General features: G+C 36.3%; 1 protein-coding gene across 4 annotated transcripts in view; it reads left to right on the plus strand.

Annotated features, from left to right (window-relative positions):
* The window catches only part of MGAT5 (alpha-1,6-mannosylglycoprotein 6-beta-N-acetylglucosaminyltransferase), a 419,199-nt gene that overhangs the window by 360,789 nt on the left and 31,318 nt on the right, over window positions 1-27,092 (plus strand). For all 4 annotated transcript variants that reach the window (XM_074215044.1, XM_074215045.1, XM_074215043.1 and 1 more), the window contains 3 exons: window positions 6,551-6,700; window positions 21,122-21,268; window positions 26,019-26,135. In XM_074215044.1, coding sequence (XP_074071145.1) covers window positions 6,551-6,700; window positions 21,122-21,268; window positions 26,019-26,135 — 414 coding nt within the window. The remainder of the gene's footprint in view (window positions 1-6,550; window positions 6,701-21,121; window positions 21,269-26,018; window positions 26,136-27,092) is intronic.

The following is a 27,092-nucleotide window of genomic DNA, read 5'->3' on the forward strand; positions in this document are numbered from 1 at the left end:
AATCATAGACCCAAAGGATTTACAGTTGGAAGCAGTCTCAGGAGGTTATATAGTACAATTTCCAATTTTACAGAGTAGAAATTGAGGCCCAGAGCTATAACTTCTCCCAAGTTCATTCCATGTAATGATTAGCCAAACTAAGACTCAAATTCAGTTCCTCTACTCAAATCTAGGGAGATATGTACTATAAGCAGATTAAAAAATTTGAATATTTTTAAAAGCCTCCAAATGCATATAAAAGTAGCATTCGCATAGGAAATTCTTAATATAAAAAACTTGAGTGAATGAAGAGATGAGAAAAGAGCCATTCATTTTATATACTACCACTCCTCCCCACCCCCAATCCTGTCTTCACACCAGCTATATTTCATATCATGGTTATTTGTTTTCCTAAAGCTCTCAATTCCAGCACTAAATATCTTACTACCAGTGTTGCAAATGTACCTGCCTCAAGCTATAATCATAAACAGCCAAAGAAAGAATGAAGCAGGAGAAGCTGAGCATTCCTGTACTAAGACCTCACCTTTTTCTTAGCCTTATTTGTTTAAATCTGGAAATGTGCCTTTCCTCCTTTCATAGATTTAAATCTTAATAGTTTTGATTAGTTGTTTTTAATGAGAATTTAAATTGAGCTGGGGACAAAAAAAAGAATTCTTGGCATACAAGAAAATTCTGCTTCTGCCCCCTCCTGTCTTGGATTTTTATGTTTCCGCTGTTTTGTCAGTACATGTTTTTCTCTAATCCTCCATGAAAGAGCTCCTTGGCTTCACTTTGGGAACAAGTTGGAGAGAAAGACTGAGTGGCTAAAATAATAGTTTTATAGATCTGGAAGGATGTCTTAGACCATTTAGCATCATCTAATAATTATACAATCAATAAACATATAAGTGCTTACTATGTCCTAATTACATGCTAAGCTGGGGATTCAAAAAGATGCAGGAGATAAGTCATTCATATACCCTAGCAAGTTAGTGTAGTCTGATCTAGAACCCAAGTCTCCTAACTCCTAGCCTCATGCTTTTTTTTATTTTGTAGTATTAATTCTCTCTCTCTCTCTTGAACTAGAGAATATTCTGGAACTTAACAGTAAAAACATTCTCTTAGGAAGCAGTTACCAGGGCAGCTAGGTGGCTCAGTGGATAGAGCACCAGCCCTGGAATCAGGAGGACCTGAGTTCAAATTCGGCCTCAGACACTTGATAATTACCTGGCTGTGTGACCTTGGGCAAGTCACTTAATCCCATTGCCTTAAATAAATAAATAAAAATTTAAAAATGAAGACATAACTCTGGAAAGTGGCTATAAGGAATATTGACTTTTTTATGGAGAGAGCCTTCAAGCCCCTGACTGACTCCACCTACCCAATCCTCCATGCCTCCCTTATCACCCTCACCCCACCAAATGGGGAGGATATTATAATATAAAATGTAAGTTATCATCCTGTATAAAACCTCAAGCTTTGTCCCTACTAATAAGAGTCAGAGTTGAAGAGGGAAAATGCAATATAACCTGGGAAGTCAAATCAGCAGCAACATATTAATGTAAAGATTAACTGCACACAGCCAGCTCTCGAGGAAGAACTGCCTCTTTAAATTACACTGACTATTGAAATACCAAGACAATCTGGGAGGCTTTTTTAAGCCATTAGCCCTCCGAGCTGTTAGAGGAAGCTTTGTTATTCAGGATTTCTGGGGACTAGGAGGGTTTGTATATGAATAAAACTGGGTTTTAAATGTCACTTCTATTCAACATGAATTTCCTTTAAATTTATATAAATTAATAGAATTATATATAGCTCTAATTTCTCAATGGTTCTCTGTAACTAAAACTGCAGTTCTATTTTTAAAATGTACTGCTGTCTTTTTAAAATGACAGTCTTTTCCTAATACCCCTTCACCAACAGAACCCTCCCTTGTAACAAAGAAATAGATTTAAGTAAAACAAATCAACATTTTCATGGTATCTGACAGCATATGCTTTATTCCTTGCTTGTAGCCTCTGTTGAGAAGAGAGGAGGGTTTAATAATCAGTCCTCAGGAACTGAAATTGGTCACTCTCATTGATCTAAATTCTGATGTCTTCTAGTGTTGTTTTCCTTACATCTTTGTGGTCACTTTTATAGAATCTGACATGACTGCAGATGTGATTTGCATTTCTTTTTTTTTTTCTATCCTGTATTACTTTTGAGAAATATTTTTAAGTGATCATTTTTTTTTAATCAGAGGCTTATATTCATATCTGATTTTCCCATTTAGGCATAATGGTAGTAGCAGCATTCATTTATATAGCATGTTTAGGTAAGCAAAAATTTTTTATTTACCCAATCCTCAGAACAGATAAGGAACCTGAGGCTAAAAACGGTTAAGTGATTTGACCTGGTATCACGCAACTAAGAAATGTTTGAATCAGGATTTGAACTCAGAGCTTTCTCACTCAAGTCTATCCCCTGTGTAACTTGGCTGTCAAGATATAATGCAGGTTGGAGGTCAACTGGGGACTGCGTGTGAGTATATGTGTGACTGTCTTTGTGCACGCTTGTGCTTGTGTATGGGCTCATTTGCTGCACCCACTGAGACTTGTAAACAAAAGACTCTTGGGGTTCCTCAATGGAAAATGAATTCAAAGATTTCTCTGATGGAGATGTGTCAGAATAAACTTTATTTAAAACCTTCTGCAAGTGTTTAAGTAATAAAATAAGAGAGGTGACCTACAGTATCACAGATAAATTTCTCATGAAAATATAGAGTTAGCAAGATAAGAAAGAAAGGGGGAAAAAAGTTAAGGTCAATCCTTAGTGAAAAAACAATCTTCAGAGAGAAGCCAGGGATTTTTCGAGAGAAGCATGGTAGGTTTATTCTAGGAGGTGCTAGGAAGGGGGGTGAGACTAAGGAATGGCTTTACAAGGATGCAGAGATTTATGAATGTAGAAAGTTTGTATTTAGAAACAAATTCTGTGATCTTTTATGATGTTAAACTTTGTTAATTGTGGAAGGTTGATTGTTCCTGAGAGGTAAACTGACCCCTGTTGTTTGCATCCTGTCTCCTCATTCCTCCTTCACCCAGCTTCTGGTTCCCATTTACTTGACCTTGCCCATTGATGCTAGCGTGATAGGAAGTGTTGTACTTAGAGCTCACATACTTTGGGACAGGAAGGACCAGTACATCGCTTCCTACTGGAGAATACCTGGTCCAGGTGCTAGACCACCCCCCCCAAATGCTACCCCTTGTCCAACCTACTACTGAAGTGTATTTAAGAGGAAGCGCCACCCATTCCTGTTTCTCCTTGACTCTATCTTCCACCCTTACAGGATGTCTGCATCTCTTTCCTTCCTACACCATGTGCTCCCATGCTAGCCCTGGTGGTTTACCATGGCCCGTGCCATGTGGCTGGAGCTCACTCTCAGACTTCACTTAGCCTATCTTCAAAGTGCTTACTCCCTTTCTAACAGTTTTAACTTATTTACTTTGTAATAATTTTTAATAAAATCCTGAGCAGTTTTAAAAACCCAGGGAGCATGCGAATTCCTTTGTCTTTCATTAACCCTCGATTTCTATCCTTATTTGGTTATCCCCAAATCCCATCTGCTATAACATAATGTGGCATGACTTAAGAGAGTGTTCATAGCAAATGTCTGGAGGGGTTAACTTTGGTTCAAGTTTGTAATTTAGGGCCATAATTTAACTGGTGCCCAGATGTTTTAAAGAATTTTTTTGGTGCCTTGACATACCTTCTTTCCATGGATCAGTTTGAAATTCAAGACACTATTCCAGATGACTGTGATCTATATAATTTAAAAAAATACATAGACTGGTAATCTGCACATGATATAGGAGTATATACCATAGAAAGATTAAATGCTTTAAAGATTAATAGTGTTTTACCAATACAGGGCTTGTTGACTGGGGTTAAATTCCTTGCTAATTGAGGGTTTGCCTTGTGATGATGGTGTATTTTGTCATTATCAAAAAAGACCATGACATCAGGGAGGTGATACCATGACAAACCCACGAATTGGATTTGAGTGGGGGGGGGGGTGCTATGCTAAATCACCAGCCTCACCTTCTCCTCTAGAACCATCTGGATCTAGTGACCAGAAAGGAATCAGGATGATTGGAGATGTGATATAGTCAGGGGTAAATGACTTGCCCAGGGTCACAGAGCTAGTAAGTGTCAAGTGTCTGAGGCTGAACTGGAACTCCTCTCCTCTTGACTCCAGAACCAGTGCTCTAATCACTGTCACCCAGCTGCCCCTTGTAAATCACAAGGCCAATACAGAAAGAAAAGGATTATAACAAAACAGAAAAGGAAAGCATTATAATAGTTGTGTGGATTACAAAGTTTGTCTCTAATACAGGAATAAAAAGAAGACAATATTTTTCTGTCTGCCCAGTGTTCCCTGCATCACAAAGATAGATTAATATAATAGGACATTGGAATGGAATCAAAGAATGTGACTGATTCTGCCATAAACTAGACGAGATCATGGAAGAAGCTCTTGACTTCAGTTTCCTTAAAACAGTGAAACTAGATTATAATTCTGTAAAACACAATGGAGTAGGTGGGTTGTGGGAAGAACATTCAAGAGTGTGAAAGTGACTCTGCTGTCCCATCACATGGGCATTACGGGTTTCCTGGACTGCTTTTGGTTATTTGGGGCTTGTGGGTGGTTAAGTTGGATAGTTTGGGACAAATATAATCTATGGGCAGATTCACATTCTGCACATTTTGCCTTTAGATCTGAGCATGTCAAGGGATTTTTTTTCTCACTTTCAGAATACCATTTGGAACCAATGTCTTTTAGAGAAACTTGGGATAATTGGACATTAAAGGGACCTTGAGAAGTCATTCATTTACCTAACCCTTCCTTGAAAGTCAACAGGCCATTCCTGTCTAAGCAGTGAGAGTTAAACCAGATTCACCTCACATCTTAACCACCAGCTCAAGAGAAAGAATCTCGGTTTCCTCTTCTTCTTTGGGGTTTTTTAATGCCTTTTAACAACCCTCCAGTCTGTAAGCATTTATTAATGTGCAAGGCATTTTATACTAAGTATTGTGGGTATGAAAAGAGGCAAAAGATGGTTCTTGCCTTCAAATAGCTATCAGTCTAATAGAGGTGTTCACAGGACTGATCTTGAAAGCTCCTACAGCCCTTGTGGTTTCCTCTCACAAAACCTGCTATTTTTTTTTTTTGATTTGAGGGTTTGGGGACCAGGCTTAAAAAGAAAATTCACCTACCCTTTTTATATATAACAGTAAACCATTATAAAGTTTGCTCTTTTATAAAACGAGGTGGGGGGGGGGGATTAAGCTCCAGCAGATTGGGCAAGCTTCCAGCAAACATGAGGTGCTCAAAGAGAAAAACTGTTAAGTTCCACCCACAGAAAATTTTGATTTATAAAATCGTTAAATCATTCTCAAAATATAATATCTACAAACATATATATGTTTGTGTATATCTATATATCTATCTATATATATATATATCTATAATTTGTGTATGCATACACTTGCAAATATACATTTTTCATGTGTTTTTAGGAATAGTTTTTTTGTTGTGTAAGTATATAGTATGGGTATATTTGTGTATATATGTTTATATATGCATATATCTACACACATAATACTTGCATATATTAATTTCATCTGTAATTTTATATTCCAGAGTGATATATTTAAGTATTAAAAATAAATGTACTTTCTTAAATCTTCTCCTTTTTTCTTTACTCGAATGCAAAATTATCTCTACATTACCTTGGTTAATAAATAAGTACTGTCCAGGACCACTAGGTCTCCTTAAGTTCAGAAATAGGCAGACTCTTCTTGATAAGAGGAATTGAGCCATTCATTAAAGAATAGATTGGCAGGGATTGAGTGTTGCTTTCCGCAGGAACTCCTTGGCATCTCCAAATGTCTATTCCAGGCAGACTGGGTTTTCAGGGTTTTCCTTTCTCTTCCCCAAACTTCCTCCCCCACAATGAGGATGAGCCAAAACTGATATGTTGAATTCTTGGTAATCACAAAACCAGGATTGTGCTTCAAAACAATTTGCCGTAAGCTATTCATTTGATATTCAGTGGCAAGTTACTACTACTACTACTACTACATAATATTTTTTTCCTTTGCAAAACTGTACAACTAGGACTCTTTTGCCATTCTGTAACCAAAACAGAATTTTTATTTTTATTTTTTTATTTTTTGTTTTTTGCAAGGCAGTGGGGTTAAGTGACTTGCCTGAGGTCACAGAGCTAGGTAATTATTAAGTGTCTGAGGCCAAATTTGAACTCAAGGTCTACTGTCCCCAGGGTAGGTGCTCTAACCACTGTACCACCTAGCTGACTCCAAAACAGAATTTTTAAAAGAAAAAAAACTTGGGCCTTGATTTCATAAATGTCTTTGCAAACCTTAAAATATTATGAGTCTTAGATATTATTATTATTATTATTTGTAAATTACCACAATGTTATTTTTCTATATAGAAAATTATGACCCACATTAATAGAGTCCAAAATTAAAGTAACACATACATATGATATGTGCTTGTGTTTTCTAGAATAAGAAGGACTACTTGGACATCATTCACACATACATGGAAGTACATGCAACAGTCTATGGGTCTAGCACTAACCATATGCCCAACTATGTGAAGAATCATGGAATTCTCAGTGGAAGAGATTTACAGTTTCTTCTCAGAGAAACCAAGGTAAGTCAGCATTTTGTTAAGAGTTCATCCAAAGGCCATATTTATAATTATTATTAAAATTGGGGGTCAGGACTCTTTTTTTTTTCCTATGTGTTGTAGAAAGCCTCTAGAATGTTATTTCTAGGCTATGAGAGCTCAAGAGGATTCTGGATGGCAATTATATCTGTTATGATGAAGTCTTTAGTTGTAAAGGAAGAGGTCACTGATGTGTTTCTCCTTCTGCCTCCCAACTTATGATAATTTAACAAATGTTTATTGAATTTACAAATATTATAGGAGTTCAGAAGAGGGAAAAGATTGGTGTGGACTGGAACAATCAAGAATATCTTTCTGAGAGAGCCTTGAACTAGGCTATAAAGAGTATATAAGGGAGAACAATGTGCACCATCATCAATTTTGAGAATTCGAAGGAACCTCGGCTATTATTTAGTTCAAATGTAACACTAAAGGTTTTTGCAGTGGATAGATCACCAGCCCTAGAATTAGAAAGACTGGAGTCAGATTTGACCCTAGATACTACTAGCTATGTGGCCTTGGGCAAGTCACTTAATCCTGATTACCTCATATGCAAGACTTGATCCATATATGATCTCTGGACCCAGATGGCTTGGAGGAGAAAACAAGGCTGGTGACTTAGCACAGCACTCCTTCAGTTCATGTGCTTGTCATGGCCTTACCTCCCTGTTCATCTCCTCTCTTTTTTCAAGAACACAAGACAAAAACCACACACCAAAGGAAGAGCCCCCCCCAATAACTGCTGGTACTTTGCTTCTTAAAGACCTCCAAGGAGGGGGAATACTTCATATTATTAATCATTAAACCTACATTTGTCTCTTGACAGCTTTCAGCTGTTTCTCCTGGTTCTGCTTTCTGCCCTCCTCCTTGATAACCTTTCAGATCTTTGCATTCAGTCATCATGTCCCCCTCATTCATTCATTCTTTTCTCCAGATAAAATTTATCCATTTCCTTCAACCATAACTCATCTTTTATGAATTCAACCCTTTATCATCCTGGTTGCTCTTCTCTGGGCAAAAAAGCTTTTTAATGTTCTTCTGAAATCATAGATCCCAGAATTTGAAATGAAAATGACCTTTTTGAGGGTGAGGTGACAGAGGGAAAGAGAAAAGTAACCATTGAAAAGCATACCATCAAACAATGTAAACCATACCATCATGCATTCTGTGGGGGGATGGGGGGGAGGAATGGGAGAGTGGTGGGGAAATTGCAAAATTCAAAACCTTACAAAAAGTGATAAGTAGGAACTTCTATTGTTTATAATTGGAAAACAAAATATTTGTTTAAAAAAGAAAAAGTATACCATCCATCTAAAGTGGAGACTGTGTTGGGAATTAATAGGATATGTAAGAATCCCTTGACCTTTGTTTACCTCAGTTTTCTCAACTATAACATGAGAATAATGCAGCACCTGCCTCCCAGGGAAGCTGTGAGGATAAGATCAAATAATATTTGTAAAGTGCTCAGCACATGAGTTTTCATCTTCATCATCATCATCATCAAATATAATCTTAATATCAAAAAAATAGGATATGCAAGATGAAGCTGGATTATAAAGGGCCTTGATTGCCAGGCAAATGTATTTGAATTTTATCCACTAGGTAGTGGGGAACTATTGGAAATTTTTGGACAGGGAAGTAAGAGCAGACAGTAATCAGTTACTTTTTTTGGCAAATCTGTGGTATTGTCACTACCAGTTTAAGTGAGAGTCAGTATTGCCCATTCTTCTCATCTCCTTCTTCATAGATAAAATGAGTTTGAGTGACTTCTAGGAAGCTATTGGTTTAGCAGTAACCGACAAGTAGTTTCCTAGATTAGCTTTTGCTCACCTGTTGTGAAATCTTTAGAATACTGAAGAATGACTAAATCAATTGTCATTCATAACTTGGAGGTACAAGGGGATTTGAGAAAAATAAAGGTTCCTTTTGTACCTTTTTCTATATATTTTATTGAGAGAAAATAATATACTTCACAAATATATTCTCAGATCACATTTAGCTGCAAAGAGAATAAATATATCACGGTCAACAAATGAGAGAAAACTGAAGAGATTTTTAAAGCAATATGGCCCAGGGGGGAAAATAAGCAGAGCAATGGTGCTCAAATCTGTCTCTCTTATTCATTGTTTATTATTATTATTTATTATTATTATTATTATTATTATTAGTGAATCATTTATTCTCCCTGGGACTCAGTTTCTTCATCTGTAAACAAGTTGGATTTTACTTATTGCCCTCAGAGGCATCTTTCAGTTTAAGACCTATCTTCCTATGATCCTATGACCCAAAACCAATTGGGCATTGTCATTTATCTTTTTAACAAGATGTTGATATACCTGTCCATATTCTGGGGGATCAAATTAAAGAAAGGGAATGAATTTCCCCTGAATTAATCCTCTTATCACATACATATGGAAAAAATTGAGGCTCGAAGAGAAGTAATTTTCCTAAGTCATATGATGAGTGGTAAAATCAGGTCTTGAACCCAACTATTCTGACTCCTTTCCCTGTATAGTGATATTGTTATTGTTTTCCTACCCATATTTCAATTTTTCTATCTGTGAAAGGGAGATAATTTCCCTCTTTAGTGGGTCATGAATGAGATAAAAGCCGACGAGTTCTTTAGGTCCTCATTAACACTTTGTAGCCCATAGAAATAATTTTTCAGTCTGGCAAATATACAAATAGTCTCCAAACCCCAGAGAAACCCCATAGTATCATTTTTGCCACTTCTAGCAGGTCCCAGAGTTGAGAAGGGTACAGTCTGTCCTGAGCTAAAATCCATTGGATGAACAAAAATTTCCTGCCCTTTTGTGGCAGTGCTATTTTTGCCATTTGCTTTGCTTTACTATTTTTTTCCCCTACATGGCATGTTAGAAAAAGCTCATCCTCTTTTAAAATAACATTTGGCAGTGTAGTTGTTCAGTAGTGTGTCATTACTGTCGTTCACACCTCTATTAACTTCATGAATGTCTTATTCAGCCTCGCACATTTAAAAAAGAATGCTCACCCACCACCTCTGGCATCTATTTTCTATCACTTTATGGGGAATGGGCAAAAATAGAGACCATCCAAAGCCCAGGAGAAGATGACAGAGGTATCAGGACACCCTTGGCACAGGTATGGCCAACAGAGGTGAACCATGAGAAGTTGGTAGCTTTCATTCTAGTAAACCAAATGCCTTTGTTTAATAGAACTGGTGTAGTTATGTCTTGTTTCTTGATCTTCCTAGAGTCTGTTCAAATAGTCTGAGTGGAATTTTGGCTGAATCACTTAGTTGCTGTAAAGGAAATCAGCCAGTGTATAGCTGTGGTGATTTTGTTTTGTACATGATGCCAGCAATAGCTAAAATGAATGAATTTTGAGTTTTGAAATAATGACCCTAAAGACCAGTGGAGCCTTGCATCTACAACCCGAATGGGTTGTCTCCAGGCAATTTAAAAGCAATTTATTCTAATCCATGTTAGAGGTGGGGACCTGGAGGTGCAGGGAAACAAATGCTACAGGAATGAATGGAATTCCCCACTCTTCAGCTCTTCATTATTTCAAAAGGAAGTGAATCTGCTGCTCCTCAAGTGGTTTAGAGCCATATAGAAGTGATGCTTAATCAGCTTCTGATTCATTATTTTTCATGATGAGTTATATTTCTGCATTCCTGAGCTGAGGATAGAAAACTCCCAGTTCAGCAGAAATCTGTACCCTGACTTCCATTAGCCAACAGGAGTGTCATTAGCACTATCAGACTGTCGGAACCAAGTGAGGACAAAAGATCTCTAGTGATACATTAAATCTGAACCAAAAGAATCAGCATGTTGGATGATTCTGAAGGACAGTCTTGATGAAGAATTTTGATCAATTAATTGCTTCTCAGAAATCTACAGTTGAATAATTCCTAACACTAAAGTCCAGTACAATTCAAGTTAGGAAGCCAAGCTTCACTAGGATGACCTTGGAAACCATTTCCTCTGGTTCCTCCTATTTTGTAACACAAACATTTCTTGTTATATATTTATCATATTCTCTTCCTTTCCACTTTCCTGCTCCCCAGACTTGGTTTCACTGTGGTATGATCACCAACACTTCTTAGCAATTTACTAGAGCATCAGTATCCTACACTGGGGGAAAAAATAGAAGGAAAAGGAGACAAATTAGTAAATGCTTATGCTATGTCAGTCACTATACAGAAATCTTGTTTTTGAAATCACAAAAGTTAATCTGTACATACTCATTTTAAGTTATCCAGAAGTTAGGGACTATGATCTACAATTGCTGTCCATCAGGTAAAGGTGTCTTCTTGGGCACTGCCCTCTTCTTTCTGATTGGTACTTCATTGTTTGTTTTCTACATGAAAACAGCTCCCTCTCAGACTAGAACAGGTCAGAAAGATGCAGTTTGAGAATCAATTACACTTCAACTGAATCTCATCTCATGGGTCATCTGTAAGCTTAGAGGCTAAGATCTCAGCAGTTTTTAACAACCCTTTTTGGTCATGGTTTCCTTTGGCAGTCTGGTGAAGCCTGTGGAGCCCTTCTCAGAATGTCTTTAGAAGCATGAATAAAAATGCATAGGCTCCCAAAGGAAACTAATTATATGAAAATGCAGGGTTTTTAATATACATATTTACATACTCATGTAACACATTTATACCCATGTCTTTAACATACATAAACATACATGCAACATGTATGTACGTACATTCATAGAAGGTCGAGAAATCCTGCTCTTTGTATCATTAGCAATGATCCATCATCAACTAGATCCATGAGAGAAGGATGGTCATAATGGCAGGAATCCAAAAGTCATTTAATCAGTATCTATTTTGTGCAAGGCACTCTGATTTTCCCTGAGAGAAAAACAAACATAATTAAGACTTGATCCCTTACATTATGAAACTTATTCTATATTAGTCTATATTTATTCTGTTTCCACTTATCTATTTACTTTTTGTCTTTTCCATTAAAATGGCAGTTCTTTGTGAGTAAAGATTCTTTCATTTATTGAATTTCTATCCCCAGTAGTAGTACAAAGTAGGCTTTTTTGGTTTCTTCATTGAATGATTGATCTAGCAAGGGAGCTATGTCATACTTATAAATATGCAATAAGACACTGCAATTCTGCAGTATATGTCCAATAGCAATGCAGTCATTCTAATGCAGAATAGAATGTGGTGGGGTGATAGGGAGTGATAGGCAAATATTAGACCTATGAAAGAAAAGATCATTTTACACTAAAGATCAAGGAAGCTTTTATAGAAGAAGCAGTGTTTTGAGTTGGGCCTTAGAAGATGAGTCCTAATTCAAAAAGTGGAAATGCAGTTAGGGAGGGAAGTATACTGGGTATAAGAAAAAGCATGAACAAGAAGACAGGCAAACATGTCAGCCAGGAACAGGTTCTTCACTCGCCCAAGATGAGATTCCTTCGGATGAATGCACCCTGATTCAGTAATTGTCTATTTCTAACCAAAAATGTAAAATATGTGAACATTCAGTCTCAAGGACAACTTTATTCAGTTTCTTTTAGCTCCCTATTTTCTTAGATGGTGCCCTTTCCTAATCTAAATAACTATGCTAGCAGACTTCCTTTTAATGAATGATTAGCATTATAATGGTTGAATTATAATGTGAGGCCATGAATATAAGACACTTTAAGAAGGACATCAGCTTTTTCTGGTCTTGAGGATTCCACTTGGTGAGGGGAATTCTCTCGGAACCCTTAATAATCTCAAAAGGCAGATATCCCACTTTTTACCAGTGCTGTTTGAAAAGTTCTCTCACTCAATAGGATATGACTCATTAATGTTTAATAGTACTTCCTAAACACTTGGAAAGAAATATCAGAAAGAAAATGAGTATTTTCTTGTAGTCTCTGAATTTTGTTTTCCATGATTTTAATTTGACCACTTTGCTCTTCTCCTTGTCCCCAATTTTAAAATTAATGAAGCTACCATGTGAGGCTTGCCACTTTGTTTTCATCCTGGAGATTTCAAGTGACTGAAGTTTGGGCTTGGTTTTTCAAAGAAAAACTAGACAGCTTGGCCTATCCACAGTGGACTGATCTCTAGTAAAGGATCTGTGGTTTGGCAGTGACTTTAATAGACTTCAAGCATTAATGATGCAAAATAATGTCTTTTGTCTTCCTAGCATATTTGGGGCCTTCTTGCTCTTCAGTGACTTTACATTCTAAAAGAAGGTTTTTGAGATGAAAATAGTCCAGTTGTCCAAAAGGACTTGGAGCTATTGCCACCCCTCCTTTCAGTCATGGGTACTGAAGGAGATTTTTATCAGGAGGGAGAGTCTCATTACAATCTTGGGGCCTCATTTTCCTCCTTTATAAAATCTAGTCTAGTGGCTAGCATGGGTGATCTCTAAAGTCTCTTGAATATAGCATTCTGTGACTCAGGTCACATGCAACATAGAAAAATGAATTAGTTTTATAAGCATACTTAACATAGTTCTTAGCACTACTCCCAGGACCATGTCTTATTATCTATTTACACAATAGTTTTTATAGATACTTTTTATAGATAAAGGTGAGTAACACCTCACATTTATATGGTGCTTTGCAGTTTGTAGAGTTTTTTCTCACTATCAGACTAGAGTATCAGCATATTAGAACAGGAAACAAAGAACCACCAGGAACATATGACTTTTTTGTAGCATCAAGACTAAGAAATGGACTTTGGATTTGAAGTCAATTCACATATTCTCTGCAACCCATGTCAGACTATTTTTTTAGTTATATACTTTGCTCCTAGAAATTTGAAGTGTGGGACAATTCATGCTGTAAGGCAAAAAAGAAATCACAAACACATAATGTAAGGGACATTTAAGAAAAATATTCCTTGTTCCGTACTTTTCCCTACCACCTTTGTATGTATAGCAAAGGTTAGATTTAGCATTTTATATAAAGCATTGAAAAATTGTATGTAATGACATGAAAAGAAATATGTACTAAGACTGTCATGTGTGTACTGATTATTCTTTAACAGTAGGGTGAATGTCTAATACCTCACCAATTTGAACTTTCATGACTTGAAAAAACTGATGTCCTTTCTAAAATGCCAAATAATAAAGGCCTCACTCACCTGAAAGTGTCATTCATTACAATGAAACCTTCATAAGATAGTAACTTGAGAGAGAATAGGCCTAATCTAAAAATAGATCAGGGAGTTTTAAAGAAATTCACTAAAACTTTCCTTGAAATCACATACCATATATTCCAAATTTCTAGTTAGAAATGAACAGTTATTGAGTTAGGATACATTCATTGAATAAAGTGCTTATCTGCTTATCCTGGCAACTTGGGCAAGTGGATAAAAGTTCATCCCTCAATGAACGAGTGCCAAATATATTTGCCTTACCTCCACATTCATATTTCCTATATTTAGAATGTCCCTTCTTGCCAGGGCTAGCTCCCGTTCTTGCTTAGTAGTTGTGTACTCAGAAAGATTAAACTAATTATAATACTAGACTCAGCAGGTCTTAATTAGGCAAGTTAATATTTTTCAGACAACTCATACAATATATAATAAAGTAAATATCAACTGTTTGGGGAGTTTTGTAATGGTGTGGTTTTTCCCTTTCGTTTCCCATCTTCTCTTTTCTTCTACAGCACGAATGATTTCATAACTAAATACACAGGTGCTTTAAAAATCATCTTAACTTCCCTTTAAGAGTCCAAACATTGTCAGTGCCATTAAAAAACAAAACTCAAATCATTTCAGAAAAACCTGGAAAGGCTTACATGACCTGATGCTGAAGGAAGAGAGCAGAACCAGGATGACATTGTACACATTAACAGCAATATTGTCTAATGATCAACTATGATAGACTTAGCTTCCCTCAACAATTCAGTGGACAAGGACAATCTAAAAGACTTGTGATGGAAAATGCCATCTGCATCAGAGAAAAAATATGGAGTCTGAATGCAGATCAAAGTATACTATTTTCACTTTTTGAAATAATTTTATGGTGCTTTTTCATGATTTTTTTTAACTGTTCTGATTCATCTTTCACAACATGACTAATAAGGAAATATGTTATATATGATTGTACATGTATAGCCTATAATAGAAAGGAGGATGAGAGGGGAGGAAGGTAAATAAACAATCGAGAACTCAAAATCTTACAAAAAAATGAATATTGAAAACTAACTTTATATATAATTGGAAAATAACAAAATTAAAATAAAAAGAACCCACCCTAATTTAAACTCTCATCAGTTCTGTTTCCCTCATCACTTAGGAAGAGTTACTTGAGGAGTTTTTCTAAAATATTTGTTCTTGTGCAGCCAGGTCCCAGTAATGTGCTATAACACAACGGATGGCATTTCATCAGTTTTCCACTGATTAGGATTTGACTGGAAGATTTAATTTTATAGCATGTAAACCCTTTGTTTGGAAATGCATGTTGATGGAGTTGGGGAGAGCAACCATAGAGATGTTTCTTCATCTGAAATATCCTCATTAGAGTCTAGACTTCTGAAGAGTAGAGATAGCATAAATAAAATATGCTCAATTTTTAGCTGAAAAGTGAAGCTCAATGACCTCTGCACTTCAATGCATGCTTGCATTTTTGTAACTTGACTGCATGCTAGGGATGCTGAGGAAACAGGCAAGTAGGCAGTTAGGGGACTTCATTGGTACATAATCAGATCACAAGCATGGGACAAAAAGCCAAATGCATGTGAAGGCTTATGAATATTCTTTGGGGTTCACAAATTTCACATTCAGTGTTCTGAAATTAATTAACTGTTAGAAGTTTGGCAAATCTTTATGCTACTCTGGGGCTTTGTTTCCCAAAATCATAAAATTCAGGACACAGATTATAGAGGATCTCTAAAGAAAAAGTTCTTTCCAGCTTTTCTGATTTTCTTTGTTAGCAACCTACAGTGACATAGTAAGAAAGATACCAAGACAGAAAATTGGGAGACCTAGGGTTCTAGTCTATATTCTTTCATTAACTAGCTATGTGGCTTTAAATTAACCATAACTTCTCTGAGCCTCTCTTTCTTCATCTATAACATGGGAGTAGGGGTGGACTAAATAATTTTTTTAAGTCCCCCTTCCTACTCTTAAATTCGGTGGTACTCACATGTGTTGTTTGACATCAATAGCCCTGACTTCTCCATTATTAATTTCACAAATAATGGGGCGTATTCAGGAAGCAGGAAAAAGAGAGACCTGCTGGGAGGAACAACTTAACTCTTGTTTTGATGTTTCCAAGTAGTTCATTTCCTGTAACCTTAATTAGCACCATGAGAAAAATTGTTGAAGAGTAGCCTTGTGCTGCTGCTTAAGCTTTGCTTTAAATTGCCATGGTTTTCGTGAGTCAGCGAAAATATGTATTTTGTGGGGACTTCACAACCTGACACTCAGCAAAGAAGATGCTACCAATTCAGATATAATTAAACCTTGGTCTCATTCAAATCCATTAAGCAACAGCCCCAAATACTTTTAATTAATGAGTTCAAATTGGTTGGTTGTTGGAGCTAATTTAAAAAAAAACAATAAAAAATTCTCTTTAATAATCAAGTACTGTATGTCTTATCTGTTTTTCTGCAGAATTCTTATTTGCAATTCATTTCAATGCAGTTTGCAATGAAGGTTTCATGCCCTTATTTACAGAAGTTATGAAGCAGTAAGAAGCCTATATCTCTGATTTAAACCTTTGGGGACACAGTCTGAATCCTCTATCAGTCACAAACCTAAACAACAACAATAAACATAAATTTTTTTTTTCCACGCCAGACAGTGCTAAGGATTAAAAAATGTTGGGGAGGGGTGCAGGACAAGTCATACATCCCTATCTTCAAGGAGGCAATGGAGGGAATACAAGATACAAATAAGTATGATACAAAGTAGAAAGGGAATGGTTCAAAGTAGCAGCTCTCTTAGGTATTCTCAGAGTGGTCTCTAAAATTTTTAAGAAGGAGATATTTTCATATGGAATAGAGATTGGGGCCATGGATCAAGGGCTGTTTTGTGGAGGAAGTGTCTTCTGAACTAGACATTTTGAGAGGTGGATTTGTGAAGATGATGGGGAGGGGAGGTGCTTTCTAATCATTGGAGGATGATCTACATAAAAACATGGAAGATGATTTTATTTTTCACTGGAGAATCAGGGAACAGGAATGTAATGGATTAGAGTGGGGCAGAAAAGTAGAAGATGAGATGAGGAAACAGTTTGTTTCAAAGGTATGGTGCATGAAGGAAGTAAATGTGTTTGTTGGGTGAAGAGGCGGCATTGTATAGAACCTTGAATACCAGATTCTGTATTCAGAGAGTCAAAAGTTTGAAGAAGGGAGTGACATACTGTCATTAATATAATTTTTGTAACTGTTTGACAGATTGGTTGGGAAGGGAAGAGACAAGAAGCTAGAAAACCAGTTAGAGGGTACTACAATTATTCAGGTGGGGTATGACCCAGTAGTAGGCTCATAAATGTTTAATAACCATATCTCCCTCTGCCAAAAAGCCCAACAATAAACGAATGACAAACTTTTAATTTTAAAGTTCATTATTAACATTTTCTCTATCACTTAAGTCTAGACAATCAAAACAATAAATTAAGACTTGATTTGTAGCCTTTACTGATTTCTGCAGTATAAATGCTTACACTAATAATTTAATAGCTGCCTTTCAAGAGCCCATATAAACTGTCTCCAGCCCACCCCTCAATGTGACTTGTAGATAATTGTTATCAGTATGATTAGAAAGGAGAAAATGAATCTAAGCAATAATGGAGGCAAAATTAATGGGTATTGATTAGAGTTTTAGAGGTTAGTTGATGAGTAGAATTTTAGACATTGACTTTAGAGGTAGAAGTACAATAGTCAATGAGACATACAGAATTTGAGGTCAGGGAAAGGATTAGATGTACAGATTTGAAAGTTGTACAAAGGTGATAATTCAATTCATATTTTCAAGGGATACAAAATACTAAGAGAGAAAGGGACTTAAAATAGAGCCTTCCTTGAATTGGAATCCACATGTAAGAAATGGAAGGGGCCAATAGAGAATGTGTAGGAATAATGGGGGAGACAAACAGAAATGAATACAGAATTGAGGAACAATAAAATATCAAGAAAAAAAGACAATCAAATTTGATAGAATGATCCAGGAAGAGTCCTGCAAAAAAAAAAAAAGGCTATTGGATTTAATATGGAAGGGCATTTCTAGCTCTATAATTCTATGATTCTTGTGACTTGACAAGTCAAACTTTCTAGTATCAAAGTCCATCAGGGAAGTAAAAATTCTCCCTGGGATGTAGAAGCAAGTAACTGGCATCCAAAGCTATCAAGAGTAAGAATTTTGGCCAGCTTTAAATTGGTCAAGGAGAGAATCATTCTCCCTTCTCCTTACAATTACCTGGTATCTCCTTGAATTCTTTTATTTTTTTTCAGTTACACTCTTTTCTAATAATATACTCCTACCTCTAATGGAAAACAATATAAGCTACTAAGATATGGCAAATCTGTAGAGGAAGAGTCAGTTGTTAGATCTTAAAGCTATATCTACTAGAACATTTACTAAGCACTAATGATACACAAAGCACTGTACAAGAAGACCCTGGAGATAGAAGGATACCACACTTCCAAAGACACCCATTAAACTCCACAGTAGTAGGGGTAGAAAGTTCTTAAGGAAGAATGAGATAAGTGCTATTGGAAATTTGATGAGATTGAAATCATGTTGTTTAGAGGCAGTCAAGGTAGACTTGTGAAGAATATAGCTCCTGAGTTGAACCTTGAAAGAAGAGAAGGGGGAAATTGGAAGTGAAAGGACATTATTCCAGCCATGGGAAAATGCTATAAGCAAAGAACCAATTGCCACAAAGTTCAGGACAAGGATTGGTGGTAGATTAGTGATGATATTATAGGTTTATGAGCCAGAAGGAATTTTGGAAGGCAATAAGCAGAAACCCCTCATTTTTCAGAGAAAGAAACTAAGACTTAAAGGTTGTAATGTTTCCAAGGTCATATAGTATGTGACTATATTAAATTTGAACTCAGGTCCTCTTGCTCTATATCCTGTTTTTCTTTTCTTCCTTTCTTTCTCTTCATTCCACTCTCCTTTCCTTCCTTCCTTATTTTCTTTTCTTCCTTCCTTTGTTTTTTCCTTCCTTCTTTTTTTGATATATTAATTGAGAAGATATATCAAGGACACTCTACCCTTGTACCATCTTGGTCCCTTGGGATTTCTTTATATCATAACACATTGCCTCCCTATTCCAATTATACCCTGAATCAGGGGAATTTGTGAAGAGTTTAGATCAAATCAAATTGAAAAAGTCAATGACTGTTGGATATAAAGAGGGGTCTTTAATGATCATGAGTTGATACTGTGATTGGTAGGCAGTGAGGAGCCACTAAAGAATTTTGAGTGGAGGAGTGACATGATTGTTACAGATCATAGTTGCTTAAGGAGTATCTAAGAGGGTGACTTTGAAAACAGTTAGACAGGAAGTAGAGACACCAGTTAGGAGGCTATTAATAATCTGGGCAAGAAGGAATGAAGACTCAAAGTAGAGTGATTTCAGTGGAAGTGAAGAGGAAGGACTAATGAGAGATGTAAACTGACATAATTAGTTGGGTTAAGCCTAAGGTCTAACATACTCCACAGATGACCAGTTTCTCAGTCTTGGGACTTGGATTCTGGAAAACTCATGCATTATATATATATATATATATATATATATATATATATATATATATATAGAGAGAGAGAGAGAGAGAGAGAGAGAGAGAGAGAGAGAGAGAGAGAGAGAGAGAGAGAATGTATTAGTATTAGTTTAGTATTAGTTTAGGTGCAAAGGAACAGATAAGTGATAGGAGGCAGATAGCAATCCCCCCCTTGATATATGACTGGATGAAATGTGAAGCTTTCCTCCCTGCTCAGAGACTATTAAGTATGTACTTTTCTTATATTATCCATATCCCCAGTGAAGGTCCCCATCTACTTTCTCCTATCTCAGTGATTTCAAGGTCTTTGGTAAAGGAGTAGTATCTCCCCTTAATGACAATGTTAAGTACCCCCTTCCTTCAGAGGAAAAAAAATAAGTATGTTACATTTATGGCTGTAGACTGGCCATCATTTCTGAAAACTTTTACAGAACTTGAAATTTTGCGTCTTTACTCAATAAAATTCTAGGCTGTTTCATTTGAGAAAGGTCAAATCATCTTCATATCCACCTCTTGAATTCGACTGAGGATTGAATGAGTCTAAATCCCTTGGGACTGTGGTGGGTGAGGGGATAGGAAGAGAACAGTTATTGCTTAGAACTTTTTAATTAATTCCTTCTAAATTACTTTCCCATTAAACCAGATATGGAGGCAGAGGAGAGTAATTCAGCATCTTTATCTCTTAAGAGCCAGGAAAGTAAAAGGTTAGGTTCTTGGCATTCTCAATAGTTATTGCAAAAGTAAATGATCCCAGTGGAATGTGATCTGGCTAAAGTTGCTTTGTCTATGGGGACAACACAATGGGTTTGCTGATACCATACTTAATATTTATTATTTGAACACACTCCACACTATACTTAACACACTACCAAACTCTCCAGAGGGTGAGCCCTCACCATCTGAGAACTTAAATTCCTAAGGAGACATGTTAAAAAGTAAAACTGGCTTATGCCAATTAAATCTCAATTCATTTTCGGACAAGAAAAAACAGTGCCAAGTTGAAGCATTATGTGACCCTTATTGGCTCTCTATCTTAGGTCCGTGGAGATCTGCAGTCTGTCGTTCTGCTGCCATCTGCTGTTCTGCAGTAGAAAAAGTCCAAAATTTTGCTTCAGCTGTGGGTACTGGCAGCTTTACTGATTTTGCAAGAATAATGCCTTTCCTTTCCTACCAACCCTCCTTAAAAATAGATTTCTGATGGTGTCCAGTGATGTAACCATTCTCAAAACCCATGTCTTCCAGTCTGCCATCATGTGTTAGAATACTGTCATTTGAAATGTAATCAAGCTACCGAGTGACCTTCTGTGGCATCCCCCAACCCCCAGCATCACTGAAAGGCTCTGTTGTTCCATCCATTCAATGAAGAAACCTCCTGCTTAATTTGCCAAGAGTTTTCTTAGTCATGTTCTCTGGCCCATTACAAAAAGATTATTGTTGGACATTAGGACCTCCACCACCCTCTGCCAAGCTCATTCCTTCCCTTTTTTTATGGAAGATTATTGCACACCTTACTTAAGTACATTTCTACAATGCTTTGTAGTTGTGTTTTTGCAATGAGTTCAGATGGAGGAGACACCTTTCCCCTACCTCTCATTTAAGATGTCTATGGATGTCTTTCAGAACTACAACAGTTTATGTTTTCAGAAATACAAGTAGTAATGACTCATTTTAAATGAAAGAAAACCATCTTTAATTGTGTTTTTTGTTGTTACTGTTATTTTACAGTTGTTTGTCGGACTGGGGTTCCCATATGAGGGTCCAGCTCCCCTTGAGGCTATCGCTAATGGATGTGCATTTCTGAATGTCAAATTTAATCCACCCAAAAGCAGCAAAAACACGGACTTTTTCATAGGCAAACCAACCCTGAGAGAGGTAAGCATCTATCAAAGTATTAACTAAAAAGAGTGCAACTCTAGCCTAATACTTCGATATACATTAATTATCTTTTGCTTTCTGATTGTAGCTGACTTCTCTGGTCAGGGAATGAAAACTAAATGAAATTGATTGGAAACATTCCTTTTTTTTATTTTTAATTTATTTGTCCTTCCAACTACATCCAACAGTAGTTTTTACCCATCAATTTTTTTTTGCAAGGTTTTGAGTTTTACATTTTTCTCCTCCCCTCCTTCCCCCCCAACAGAACACAATCTGATAAAAGCTTTATATTTGTAATCATTAAGAAACTTTGCTTGATGTCAAAGTCCTATCTAGATATACCACTTCCTTCTTTCCTTCTATGAACCTTCTTTTTTATGATTATAAATGAGTAAAAAATCAATTCAAAACAAAAACAACCATTGAATTGATTGTATCAGAGTATGTTAAATATTCCACCCCCATAGTCTTCAACATCTCATTGAAAATAGTCCACAAACGGTTATTCTAGTTAATGTTCAGTTTCTTTAGTTCATTTCTTTAGGGTTTTAGGGTTTTTTTAAGAATTTTTTTTACAAGGCAATGGGGTTAAGTGGCTTACCCAAGGCCACACAGCTAGGTAATTATTAAGTGTCTGAGGCCAGAATTGAACTCCTGACTCCAGGGCCAGTGCTCTATTCACTGTGCCACCTAGCAGCCCCTTTAATTCATTTCTTATCCTTCATATTATTCTCATTATGTGTATAATTTTCCTTTTTTCTGCATTAGTTGATACAAATCTTCTGTTTCTCTGTATTTATTACATTCATGTGCTATTATTGTTTAGCCATTCATAAATATCAGCAAGTACCATTTTTTTGTTTCTAGTACTTTGCTAGCACAAACAAAATTGCAAAGTGGTTATCAGTATCCTTAATGGTATGTCACTGTCAAGAAAGATAGCTTTGAAAGTTCTTGGACAAATTAGTCGAAAGTTCTTGTCAAATTAATGTTGAATTTGATTATATACTAAAAAAGAAAACCAATAGATCCTTCATTTAACTCTTGTTTTTTGTTTTTTGTTTTATTTTGGTTTTTGCAAGGCAGTGGGATTAAGTGACATGCCCAAGGTCACACAGCTAGGTAACTATTAAGTGTCTGAGGCCAGATTTGTACTCAGGTACTCCTGACTCCAGGGCCAGTGCTCTATCTACTGGGTCACCTAGCTGCCCCCTGAATTTAACTTTTAAAACCTTTCACAACCTTGCGTCAACCTCTCTTTGCAGTTTTTTTTGGGGGGTATTACTCCTCCCCCCCTCCATACTTTTGTTATCCAGTCAAAATGACCTCTTTCTGCTTCCTGTCTCTTTACTTTTGCATTGCTCTTCACCTTTGCCTAGAATGTCTCTCTTCATCTCAACCTCAAAAAAAGGCTTTTTACTCAATTCAGTGCTTACATTTTTTTCATAGTGGTATTGTATAGAAAGGCAGCTAGATGTTACTGAGGATAGAATATTGGACCTAGAATCTGGAAAACTTCAATTCAAATGCAGCTTCAAATACTTACAAGCTGTATTATCCTGGGCAAATTATTTAATTTTTGTCTACCTCGGTTTCCTCAATGATAAAATAGGAATAGTAATTCCAAACAAAATTATTATGAGGGCCAAATAAGATAAAATTTGTAAATGTGTAAATACAATGACTACCATATAGTAGGTCTTAATAAATTCTTGTTCTCTGATCTTATTCTTTAAAGTAAACTCAGGCTAATAGTCTGGAAATTTTTTATACATCTCTTCTCTTGTAGGGGGTTTCTGAACTCCAAAGAATGATATAGATTTATTTTGGGTTGAGATGAAACACTTTCTTCCACTTATTAAACAAACTCTGAGTTTGTTAGTAGATCTTTGATCATGAAGAACTAGGGATATATGGTAGGACTGGAGGAAAATTATCCAAAGTTTCAGAAAAGGGAAGCTTGCAAATTATCTATTAATAAGCCTAATTTCAATTCTTGGCAGTGTTCTAGAATTTTTTTTTAAAGAGATGGTTAACAAACATTTACAGAAGGAAGCAAAAAAGTGCAAAGAGCCAGAATGGTTTCATCAGCTATGGATTGTGCCAGATGAAGGCCATTCATTTCATTTCTTGATAGGGTTACTTGAAAGGTAGAATAACAAAATGTTATAGGCATAGTTTACCTAGACTTTATCAAAGCATTTGACACAGTCTCCTGTGAACAAAAAGGTATGATATAGATTATGTGATAGGACAGTCAGGTTGATTTGGAAGTGGTTGAATATTTAGACCAAAAAAATGGTCAAGAATGTCTTCCACAAAGCTTTGCATGTATAGCAGACTTAAGACAATTTTGGTGGGAAAGGTAGCTCATACAGAACCAGTATCAAATTATAAATCTAGACTGACTAGAATATTAGACTAATTTTAACATGATGAGATTGAACAAGCATAAAGAGAGAAGAATTAGAATAAGTATTTATTCAGCCCTGCCAAAATGCCAATCACTTGGGATAAGACTTTTTTAAATTTTATATCATTTGCTCCTTGGAGCAACTATGGAAAGGAGGTACTAATTATTATTCCCACTTTATAGTTGAGGAAACTCAGACATAGGTGACTTGCCTAGGGTTATATGACTAGTGAAGTGTCTGATGCCAGAGCTGAACTTGAGTTTTCCTGCAGAAGAGCTGGCATTTTTATACAGTGCTATGGACCAGGTACTATGCTGGGAGATCATTGCTATTATAATTCTCATTTTACAGATGAGGAAACTGAGGCAGGCAAGGATTAAGTGACTTGCCTAGTATCACACAGCTGGCCAGCATTTGAAGACAGATTTGAACTCACATCATCCTATTTGAAGATACAAAATAAAATTGTTAGATTTCATAAATTCATGTGAAGGCAAGTCTTGCTTGCCAGTAGTTCGTATGCAAAATATCTGGGGCTTCAGGTTGATTAAAAGCTAAATAAGAGTCAATAATTTGATATGACAACCAAGAAAACAAATTAAATCTTAGGCTGCTTTGAGAGGTACCATGTCCATGACTGGAGAGTTTATAACCTTGTTGGCCCTGATCAGATCACATCTGGACTGCTGTTTTCAGTCTAGATGCTATATCTTAGGAAAGATTTTGATAAGCTAAGGAACATCAAAAGAAGGACAACTAGAATGGTAAGAGGTTTCAAGTTCATATTATAGTAAAAATGATCCAGAGGAACTGGGACTCCTGTAGAAGAGAAGACACAGTAGGGACCATGACCAACACTATGAAGTGCTGGTATCTAGGGGGTAGGGAGAGAATGTTAGATTTGTTCTGAATGACCCCAAAAGATAGGAAAACCATTTTAACAATAAAGTTTCTTAAGGTCTTTGAAAGTGACTGGAAGTGTGTTTTCTGTAGTTGTTCATAGGATAAAAACAAAATCATTACAGAGAAATGCAACTCTATTGTTACTATACTCTAAAATGACTAGAACTAGATGAATTTAGTCAGGGAAGGCTTCATGAAGAAGTGAATCCTGAGCAGATTTTGGAAAAAGGAGAGGGACACAAAGAAAATGTAGATAATAGACCTAGTACTAATGAAAGCTTAGTGATTGGGACTAGCATCTTATTCTTTGTCCCTTGGCTTGAATAAGTGTGGTGCCAACCTTTGGTAAGGTGGGAAATGGAAAGTGGCAGAGATAAGGGAATGCAATAAGTTCTTTTTTGTTGTTGTTTAGGTTTTTGCAAGGCAAATGGGGGTTAAGTGGTTTGCCCAAGGCCACACAGTTAGGTAATTATTAAGTGTCTGAGGCTGGGTTTGAACTCGGGGACTCCTGACTCCAGGGCCAGTGCTCTATCCACTGCACCACCTAGCTGCCCCCCGATAAGTTCTTTCAACCAATGTTTTTGTATGATTATTTTTTCAAAGCACCATGTAGATAAAACAGGTTCTACTTTGAAGAAGAGGAACCTAATGTAAAAAGAAGTTGGGTAGACAAACATACCTATTTGGAAGTATCTCTATATGTCAGAAAAGGGTTCATCATGAGAAATATTTTTAGTCACTATATATTCCTTAGATCCCTTCCAGTACTTATCACATTGTCAGTACTCACTAACTTAAAAAGCAACATGTTAGTAATTCTCCAAACCAGTCTAAAAACTTGTGGAGTGTTTTCTTAGTGTATTTTTTTCTTTTCTCTACTTTTTACCACTACTCATCATTTTATAACATTTAAACCTTGATTTTTATTGCAACCCTCCCTTCTATGCCTACTTGACTGTCTCAGCTGCTGTTTAATAGATATTGGTTTATATAGGTGATGTTCATTGATGGATGGTATTTAGAAGGCTATTTTATTTTCATCTTTTTGGGGGGAAGTGAGAGACTATTATATCTTCCATTTCACCCTGGAAGTGACACACCATTTCTTGTCTCCAAATAGGAATCATAATTTTTTCTTAGCCTTGAAGTCATCCCTATTTTATTGTTATCTACTTGTGGGTGTTTAAAAGGCTTAAAACCAGTTAGGGAGAGGCATAAGGGGTCAGGACATGGTGGAAAGAGAGAAAGGATAGGATGTGAATGGAGGTTAATTTATTTACTTGTTTGTTTCTAGTACTCAGGGAGTATTCTATTATTTGTACCAGTATAACTCAGTATCATAAAAGACACAAAAGACACAGAAAGGGAACTATCTAGTTCATGATAACAATATAGTTTATTTTGTTTCTGTATCTTTTTTTCTTTTTCAGCTAACTTCACAGCATCCCTATGCTGAAGTTTTCATTGGGCGACCACATGTCTGGACCGTGAACCCAACTGATCATCGTGAAGTAGAGAATGCAGTAAAAGCCATTTTAAATCAAAAGGTTAAAAAAAATTCATTTTCTTCATATGTAGTATGAACCAAAAAATATTGTGGGGATCGATGTGGCAATCATCCTCCGTGCTTGTTCTCTTAACTTAAATTTTACCATTGCACCTTACCACTAAAGATAGAAAAATGGATCTAATCTATGGGACTTGAATTTTCTGTGAAATTCGTTTGGTTTTTGTTCCATTAGAAAGCTCTGAAGGCAATAGATAGGAGAAGATGGGCATGGAACCACAAAGATAAAGAGATAAGAAAAAGTATTAAAAGGAATTTTTTGAAAATGGTTTTTTATATAGTAACTCATTCTTACATTGGTGCTATTCAAATTGTAAATTGTATAACACTATATAAAGTAATTATTAGTAATTGTGCTAAATGAATATACATAAGATAAGGTTGCCCTGTTAGGCCTAATTAGAAGATTGGAATTAAGTGGCAATATTTTTTTTCCCTGTTAGAAACAACATCATGTACACCCTTTGGCCTTCTCCAAAATGTGTTGTCAGTTAAGAGAACCTCTGTCAAGACCATGTACCTGAAGTATTCCACTTAGAGCATTTATTAACCTTCCTTTTCAGACTTCTGTTTTGATGCTTAGAGATAGAATTTGTTAGGAATAGCATCTCTTAGCTAGGGGATAAGTGGATAAAGTGCTGGGTCAGAAGTTAGTATGACTCATCTTCCTGGGTTCAAATCTGCCCTCAGAGTTTAGATCTCTGACCTTGGGTAAGTCATTTAAACCCTGTTGCCTCAATTTCCTCTTCTGTAAAATAAAGTGGGGAAGGATTTGGCAAAACACTCCTGTATCTTTTCCAGGAAAATCCCAAATGGGCTCAGCAAGAGTCACACATGACTGAAACAACTGAACAACAACCATAAAGCAACCCTCAGGTAGAACCACATTAGTAGTTGAGCAACAGGTGCAGTTGCCCTTGTCCGCTACTGCCAGGGA

The sequence above is a fragment of the Macrotis lagotis genome, chromosome 1 (genome assembly GCF_037893015.1).
Source record: "Macrotis lagotis isolate mMagLag1 chromosome 1, bilby.v1.9.chrom.fasta, whole genome shotgun sequence".
NCBI classification, from domain to species: Eukaryota; Metazoa; Chordata; class Mammalia; order Peramelemorphia; family Peramelidae; genus Macrotis; species Macrotis lagotis.